This window comes from Ixodes scapularis, unplaced genomic scaffold (genome assembly GCF_016920785.2).
Source record: "Ixodes scapularis isolate PalLabHiFi unplaced genomic scaffold, ASM1692078v2 PGA_scaffold2__306_contigs__length_199485367, whole genome shotgun sequence".
Lineage (NCBI taxonomy): Eukaryota > Metazoa > Arthropoda > Arachnida > Ixodida > Ixodidae > Ixodes > Ixodes scapularis.
The window spans coordinates 72,820,922-72,830,395 of record NW_024609857.1 but is presented as its reverse complement, the minus strand read 5'-3'; the positions used below and the strand labels follow the sequence as shown (position 1 = coordinate 72,830,395).

General features: G+C 46.4%; 1 protein-coding gene across 1 annotated transcript; it reads left to right on the top strand.

Annotated features, from left to right (window-relative positions):
• The first annotated feature begins 449 nt into the window (after window positions 1–449).
• Window positions 450–1,056, top strand: LOC121836528. Its single transcript, XM_042291445.1, has one exon. The coding sequence runs from the start codon at window positions 457–459 to the stop codon at window positions 1,054–1,056; it is 600 nt and encodes a 199-aa protein (XP_042147379.1). The 5' UTR covers window positions 450–456.
• Window positions 1,057–9,474: the final 8,418 nt, after the last annotated feature.

The window sequence follows — 9,474 nt, the reverse complement described above, 5'->3', positions numbered from 1 at the left end:
TCGAGTTGTCTCCTCCTCGCTCAAAGTTCTGAGGTACCTGTTAAAACAAAATATTGAAGTTAAATAAGCACGTCCCCGTAGCAAGCCATCTTTGAGAGGACCACAGTAGCAACAGGTCGACTACATTATATTTTGTCCGAGAATAGCGGGAGGGATTTCTAAGCGAGAGGGCTGTCTCAATGCGGAAACACTTCGCGGTCGGATTCATTCGGGAGTATACGAAACGAAGTGTGCTTCCCCGCACGGCCCTGCGTGGAGAGAGCGTCCGGCGGGGAAGCCCACCTCGCGGGGGCCAGCTGAGCGGGGCGACGGGGCAAGGGTTGCTCGGAGCCAATGGTGGCGTCGGCGCGGGGAAGGGTAGGCATCGGCGGCGACTGCACTCGGCGGCGGCGGCGGCGCTCAAAAGGAGGCTGCCGGCGGCCTGTGCAGTGCTCCGCGGTACCGCGATGATCATGCATGCCGCTGCCGGGATGCCGGAACCTGGCCCCGCCGCTGCTGCTCCTACTCGTCGCCCTGACGACGCTCCTGGCGCTCGCGACGCCCGCCGCGTGCTCCGGGCCCCGCGCCGCCGACAGCGCCGAAGATGCCGAAGACAGCGACGCGTCGGCCGAAGTGCAGCGACGACTGCGGCACGCCGGAGGACCGCGTAGCCAGGACCACGTCCTGGCCGAGGACGAGGCCGCGGGCGCCGCCGCGGGCTCCTCGGAGGAGGACGTGGCGCTCGGCGACGAGCCGGCGGACGACGGCGGCGACGCCGTGAAGCACCCGCGGGGCACCAGTCGCTTCCTGCAGCTGTACTGCCGCACCGGATACAACCTGGTCATCCACGCCGGGGGAAAGGTCAACGGGACCCGGGAGGACCGCAACCGATACGGTGGGTGCTGGCCCGCCGGATATCTGCTTTCGTCCGACGGGGTCCGTACCCCTGCTCGGCAGTGCGCGTGTCTGGAGAGTGTTGTCGTGTCTGTCGGCCAACTTTTGGCCGACTTTGCTGCTGGTGCCGGTTCCCGGGAAGAGTTTGCGTGTGGCCGACGCAACGGCTTAATGGTGCGCTGATTTCTCTCCTAAACTTTTGTTTTTCTTTCTATCTTTTTTTTTTTTTTTTGTTCAGTCAGAAATCTGGGGGTATAACATCATCTGTCTCTGTGAGAAATCATCCGTTTAAATAAGATTTGACTTTTTTTCCCTTCCCTCGAAACATTTTTGAACAGCATTTGCATTTATCAGTTCCGGGTTAATTTGCGGTCCAGTGGCCGCGGCGTTCGTTGCCGTAAACAAGCACTCTCACTCGATGTTCTTTATTATTTTTTGATAATTGAGACGCAAATTGTTCCCTCTTTCTTTTATCTTTATTTCGGGTGCCAGAAGAAACAAAACAAAAATGTGGTTGACAGTAAAGACCTTTCCTTGTGGTTGGCCATGAATGACGGGTAGGCGAGATGCCAAGCGGCTAGAGAAAGGGGGAGCGGGTGTGAGTTACAGCGGTTACAGGAGTTACGCTGGGGATGTCAACAGACTCCGTGCGAAATTTAGTACGTTCGTGGTCTCCTGCCAAACTTATTCGACGACGCGTTCTTTAGGACGCCACATTCTCGACACACACACACACACGCACGCACGCACACACAATATAATGCTGTAGGAACGTATAGATTGACTGTGGCTATTCACAATTTAATACGTCTCCGCCCCCCATCACGCAAGGTTTGGCCTCAGGGCAGTGACCCAGGTAATCGAAGTCATTTCCGCACGCAAACCAACGATACAACGAAAAAGTCCCGCATTGATCCGTCGCACGCGCGTACTCGCAAGCAGGCGTTTTCGGACTTACCTCTTCCCTTCCGTGCGCAAGCGGACTTGCCGTGACAGGACACCGGTCGTCGTCGTCATAATCAGCGTATAAGCACGCCGTCCAGAGGTGTCGATATCTCCGACGGCCGACGAACGTTGACCTCCTCGTCACCGTCCCTTCCGCGCTGTGTGCCACGCGTTCGTAAGTCATGCTCGGCCGATGACATGTTCGCTGTGCCACTCGATTACCCACGTCGAGTCCGAGCGGCGGCGGCATGCTATATTCGATGTCTCCGTGAAGTTGTCGTCCCGGAAGCTGATCGATGTTTCTGCTTAGCGCCCGACCGAGCGTGTCGGTACGCGGCTAATTTAACTCGTCTGATCGGTGTCTGTGACGCTCTCGCGCCTTTTGGAGTACGTTGCACGATACATGCGGAGCTTCGTTTAATCCAGACACTGTTTTTGTACGGGCACTTATTAATACCGAGCGCCTAGTGGTGCTCGGTATTGCTGTGCTCGAGCTTTTGGTGCGCGTAATATTCCGAGTGTTCGGTCAAAGTGTCGCGGTGCTTGTCATCCAGGCTGCTTTTGAAAGTATAGCGACGGCGGAAGGCTTATAATTATAGTTTGGCTAAATTAAAGATTAAATAGAACCGCGAGATTTGTTTTTGTCGTCATGTGTTATTGTGAGAGCGTCGGATTTTGACCGGGCGTGACATCAACACTGAAATAATCTTGATATTGATGCCCGACTTTTCGTTTCACTCGTAATTATAAATGTCTTCTCTTTTTTTTTGGTACGTGGTGTTGTATTAGATTATGAAGTTCAGGACGCCCGCTTGGTCTAGCGTTTAAAATTGAGGCGTAATTTTGTAACTGCTCGAGTTACATTTAATTGGTGACGTGCATTTTATGCCTGTTCTTGAATTACTACTGTACTGATGTAGCTAAAATACAAATCATTCAGTGCGTTGTAAGCAACGAAAGGCCTGCATGTATCCTAGGTTGTACTATACTAATTTAGATATGTGCCCCTAATACACGATACGGTGAGTTTCGGCTTTGAAATACAAACGGTTTCATTTTTAATTGTTTTCCATTCAACTCTTCTATATATCCTCATATTTTTTAGTCGAAAGTAGCGTTAAATTATTACAGGCATAGATTGAATCTGAAATGATGTTACAAATTGCCTAAGCTAATGGTAACGCAAGTTTACAGTTCGTTTCAGCTATTTGAAAGAATGAAGATTTGATTCTAAGTGCCACGCTATCAATTGATGTATTTGCGAAATTTCCATCGATTCCCAAGCGCTTCGATTATCTTCACCTAAATTTAGTTGTCCAGCTACCTCATTAAAAAATGGTTTCACTTATCTCTTGACATGTGCGGATCGTTTCTCATGGTGGCCAGAGGCGATTCCCATCTCCGACATGACGGCAGCGACAGTTCTTCAAAGAGTGGATTACTCGCTTTTTAGTCCCATCGGTAGTCGCACGGATTGCGGTCGGCAGGTAACTTGCCCCTCTTCGCTAATCTTATATGCGACTTCTCGGCATCGAGAACATTGGAATGGTTGAACGATTTCGCCAACAACTGAAAGTCTCACACCGTCCTCGGAACTCCATATCTTGTACTGAGGCGCTACCCGTCATTCTTCTAGGAATTCGTTCCGCGCTCAAAATGGACACAGGAGTCTTTGCAGCGGAGCTGGTTTATGGCACTGCACTACGTCTGCCAGGAGAGTTTCTTTATAATGCACCACCGGACTCAGTTACATATACCCCGGATTTCATTAACTAACCGCCTCAAGGAACACATTTCAGACAGCTTCGCTTACGTTGCCCGCGGGAGATAAATTATCAACCTTCTTTTATAAGCCACGAACTTCACACCTGCACTAATGTTTATTTTTTTAATATATATAGATCGACAAAAAATCTTTAACAGCTTTATTAGGGTCCGTTCAAGGTCAGACACAAAAAGCAGAAGTACTTGGTTATTGATATAGGCGGCCGCCACGAAACGGTATCAACAGATCGGCTAACACGTACTAAACCCCCGAATCCCGTCGTCAATGAAAGTAAATTAGCAAGTCTGCTCTCATCGCGTTCGGTGAAAGTTTTCACGTGCATTTGAGATTAAGACCTCATATCTTGTACGGACTGTGTAAATATTATGTACATATATGTCTATCTGTGTTCAGCGACAAAACATTACTTGAAAAACGTAAATATTAATATATATATTTAAGGCTTTTCTATTTCTTTTCCACGAGCTTTATTTCTGCCGAGGGCGAATATCTGTAGCGGCTGAAGATAAAACAAGTGAAGCGAGCTTCGGCACTAGAAATGGATAACCAGCGTTCGCTGTTCAAAACAGCAGTGCTGTCCCCAGAATAAATATGTCCTTATAGAGTTTGAATTACTTCAATATCATGTTTGCTCATTCTTTTTATCGAATTCAAGGTTTCATGTTTGCCAATGCTTTTTATCAAAGTCGAGGTTTCATGTGGGCGTCTCTCAAAGTTTGAGTGTATTCTTTAGATTTTCACTTTCGCGATGAAAAACCAATTTCAAAACGTCTATCGCGGACGCCTTTCATTTGACGCGGGTTTTGGGTGCAAACGAGTGAGTGATGCAACCTTGATGTGATCATACCACAACTTCACCAATGTATCATTACTTCAGCGGTAAAATTACGCATTTAATGTTAGGTAGAATTCAGTCCGCCATGATCGGAAGGGAGACGTAGGTTCCGAGGAAAATGTTTCCTCGTATATACTATGCACGTGTGCTAGAACTAAAGTGCACTAAATTAGGAAGAGTAGGATCTACGAACCGGCATTTTTGCTCACTGCTACCGCAAACATCAGCGCACAAACGCGATGCAAAAGGTTATTGCCGCTTACTTAACATTTTTCGCGCTCGACGATCGTGTTGTCACGAAAAGCCGTGTTTCTATCTCTCTCGACGCTTTGAAATGCGCCATCACAACAACGATGGTGTAACGAATCTTGCGTACAAATCGGCAACAAAGACGCCGCTCTTTTTTTTTTTTTTTTTTTTTTTTCATACGCGCGGTGTTATTGCACTTCATAGAAATGTGTACTCGGTCATTGCATTCTACCCCTTTCTTTTATTCTAGCTACCGTATCCTCTGCTCTAACGGTAAAGAAGGTTTGATTGAAGTGCGGAGCACCAAACTCTGCTCAAAACCACCCCAATTACTTCATCGTTGCAATGCCCTACTACAACGCCCGCGCAACAAAAGGCACGGTTCAACCCCCCCGTCCCCCAAAAAATTCGCTGACGCGCGGCAGACGGGAAAAAGAAAGCAAAAAGCAAAGAAAGACATAAACAAAAAGAAGGATATCTCGCGAGCAGAAATGTATACACTTATCTCAAGCAGTGCAGAACAAATTCCTGATCTGACACTCTTATATGTTACAAAGCATCCGGGCGCCATCTGGAATGGCAGTTCTTCTCGTAAAGTAACTCTTTTTTGTCTATATATATTTATACCATTAGATTCCTAGCTCGTCTCTGGACACAAACCCCCTTCCCCTTTTTTTCTTCTGACGGAACTACGCTATGAAAAAAACTCACCGCGTAAAAATAAAAAAAAGGCAAAAAAGAAAAGAGGACCGTTTGAAGAGGAAAGGCAAAGGAGCCTGGCTCTTAGTAAATAAACCTCGGCGGCAGCCGGAATGTCCGCGAGAGCAGTGTTCTGAGGTGCGGAGATTTCGGTACGCAGCATAAACAAATTCTAAACGGGAGTTGTAAATTTAGACCGACGCTCTTCTCATCTCGATCTTCTGCCCGCTCGGCCGAAAGCTTCCGCGGCTTCTCGTTTCACCTTTTTTAGTTCGTTTCTGCATTGCAGCATCCAGTGCCGTTTGAATAATCACTTCCCCCCTCTCCCCCCCCCCCCCCCCCCCCCCCGAAAAAAAAGGGGAAAAAAAGAAGGAACCGTTTAAAATGGGGCTGTGAAATGAACATACTAACATATCGATTAATGCATTAATATAATACTTAATTCCTTATCCGATTAAGGGTTCAAAAGTCACCCGGTAGTTATTGACATCTAGATAAATCGAAAGCGTGAGTCATTGTATTTTCGCTTCTTGCTCGATGATTGGTTTTTGGGCGTTTTTAATCTGCTCATGCCACAATCCCATTGACTGCGGAACAAGAATGAGACGCCCGGAGTCCCGCCTTTCGTTGACTATCAGAGTAAACATTTGTACAAAGAGAAACACGTAGGACCATCTATCCTCCAAACTACGAACCGGAACAAAAACAATGTGCAAAGAGGTGGGCGCCTTTTTTATGTTCATTATATTATATTTGACTCAGACAAACATTTCTAGCAAAAACCATAAAAAATCACATATATTACAATTTTATATGCCTTAATACGGTACGTAGGAGTTAGTAGCTGGCAACATGGCATAAGTGAAGAGCTGCGTACGTTTCCTCCGGAACTCTCCACCTTTGGCCTTAGCCTTGGCATTTGATTTGATTGTATGCCGAGCAAAGCGACGAAGGAAATTGAAGGGCTTCGTTGAAACGTACGGTTCCTCCTGCGTCGATAAGACGCGAAGACAAATGCGAACCCCGGCAATCGTATTCGACAATTGTACGTTATAGATGCTTCAATCATTTCATAACAATTTAACGCTTCTGTAAGTTTCGGCACTAGACCGATTAACCAATGAATGAATGGATTCAAGTTGACCGATTAATAAATCTATACTTTTTAATCGGTGCACAGTCCTAGGAAAAGTGCAGCCCACGCTGGTGCATACCGGGTCGTTTGAAGTGTCCACAAGATGCCGTGTAACTTAAATGTCATTCCGGCACAAATTTTACCTTTGGAGACTAGCCGAATGTGTGTGTGTGTAGACATTCATCCCCGGAAATGAGTGACTTTTTTAGGACGGAAAGATTGTGATTAGGTCTCTGAAAGGGTCATGACTTTCGTCGTGACCTTTATCGAACATAATGTTTTAACATTTTCTCATACACCACGTCGAAACAAGCGAGAGCATATGACAACGCTGGTGTCCATAATCGATCAAACTGACGAAAATGTGCAGCCCAAATATACGTATACTTAGACATAAACGGATATTAATTATGTAGTCCCACGCTCTTCATTCATAAGAGTCAATCATTTGAGCCTGGTATTGTGTGACATCCGTGTGGGCGTGACGGATGTCAATTGACAAACGTAAAAGAGAGAGAGAGAGAAAAAGTACGTGTCTTGGGAGTAAGCGTTGGTGTTTATGTCGTTTAATCCGATCGAGGTGGTGGCGTGACCTAATTTCTCGTCGGCAAAGAAGATTTACGCTCTGTGAACACGTGTGTATTTGTTTGCGCGCCTGTGTGTGTGAAAGAGGTGTATAGCACCCGTGCCAGGAAACGGAGAAATATCCGACCCGAACGAAATAAATAGATCTACGGAAGACATTAAAATTATTTTTCTTTATATTTTTTGCTTTAGAAAAAGCGATAAACTCCTTTGGCCCCGGTAAAAAAAGACAAACACCAAGCCTCGAGAAACAAACAGCGGGAACAAGAAGCTCGCGTGGCGCCGTCAAAATATACGCGCACCTTCACCGTCAGAGGGCGCGGCCAGACGCGGCGGAACCATTGACCACGCCGCCAGGCTAAAGTTCAACGAACGCGTCTCAGTGGCAAACTGGGAAAATAAACGGCCCGCCATTAACTCTGCCAACATGAGCCTTTCTGCTTTGCCCCCGTCTCTTTTCAGCGTTTGTATTCTCTACAAACCTACCTCCCCTTTCCCCGTGCAGAAATAAATGAAATAAATAAAAGAGAGAGATATCTATGCAAAAATATTAGATTGATGGAATTTAAACTTACGAAAAAGCTGGCGACTTTCGAAAAAAATCTGCATGCAACACGAGGAGCACTGCAATTTATATTTCAATTAGTAATAGGCCCTTTTTCAAAACCCCATCGAACGACACAGACTGTCGGCATTTTTGAGCACGAAGCGCGTGTCATTGGATCCGAGTTTCTCTTGTGTCCGATCATTTTTTCGCTAAATTACGCACGCACCAAAGAGAATGCCGGGAAGGTCGGTTCACGCGCTGCACCCTAGCCTTCTCTATACTGAAAAAAGCCTGGCAGATCGCCACGAGACGCGGCCGTCGAAATTGAAAAGGTAGAGCGGCAGGCAACGGATGAAAGGAGAGCCACGTGTCGGGCGCCCCGCTGCGGCGAGACGCCGAAACACACGTCTCCCGAGCGATGGAATCTCTGCTCTTGCTTCCTCGTATGAGAGATTCGAAGTAACTAATAAAAATAAGGCATCGATGAACGCACGTGCAAAGTGCCATTTGTTTTAGATTTTTTGCTTTCGAACAATTACTGCCGCAGACACCAGCGTGTGCTACGCTTGTACCTGCGTTCCCGGCATTCTCTTTGATGCTTGGGTAATTCGGCAAAAAGTCGACAGACCTTTCCAGAAAAGGACTCCTGCCCGGTCCCATTTTCAACGTTCGTGCGTATGGCGCGTGATTTGCTCGCTTTGCGAAGCGACGAACATGCGCACGTTGGGCTGACGAGATCGCACGCTGGGCTGAGGACTCGTAAATATTGGAAGGCTGTATGGAGTACGTGATAAAACCATAGAGTTATCATAATGTACGCTAGACGTTCAACTGGTGCTAGTGTGCTGTCGGAAATTGAAGCAGACACTAACCGAGTGTATTTTCTCCCTGCGGTCGATTATTAAAAGCAAATATCCCGAATGATTCGTACGTTCTAGCTTGGAACATTTCACAGTCAGGCAGATGAAATAATTGGTCAGTTACGGTGTTTTTCTTTCCAATTCGTGGCATGAAAAACAGTGCTAAACGGATTCGTACTTGTATTTATGTGCACAGTTGTACACTGTTAGCACGAGCACGACGTCGGTGCTTTTCAGCATGAGGGATATATACGTGCCAAACGAACGAAGAAGATCTGGAAATTAAGAAAGACGGCAAGAACTACGCAGTTACACTGGATCAGTAGCTCCCTGAGCATGTACGATCAAAATTATTTGAAGGTCACGTAATATAGACTGATTTTCAATAAGTAAGTAGTGCTTTGGTATTTCTGCTTTGTGCGAAGATGCTTGTTGTACAATTCAAAGATCACCCGCACGCACGAGATCTTTGAGGAGAAGTGCGCGATAAAAGCTGCCGGCGTAGCAAATAATAAAAGGAGACACCTTTCATAGCCCACGGACTTTTTTCTTTACGTTTTGAATGTTTCTAACCACTCGTAAAGATGCAAGACAAGGTCAATTTCATACAATGAGAGGACGGGCATATTAGCAATATATAAGCGTCACTGGAATGCTGGCAAGCCTTGAACACACTATATTTCTTTCGATTGTTGTTTTGCTTAGAATCCTCGCTTGTTTTTACACACCTGCCGTGAAGCACATGTTTGGGGCTGAAATAGAGTGAAGTTAAACGTTGTTCACTGATGAAGAAAAATGCTGTAACTAAAGCAATTACGCTTTTACAGTGCTAATAAAGGTACGTACTATTCGGTACGACTTTAATAACAAAAGTATTCCATGTTATTTTCCGGCGAAGAGACAATATGTCCGCGCAATTTCCCATAGGAATGCACAGGAGAACCGCAAATGTAGACTTGT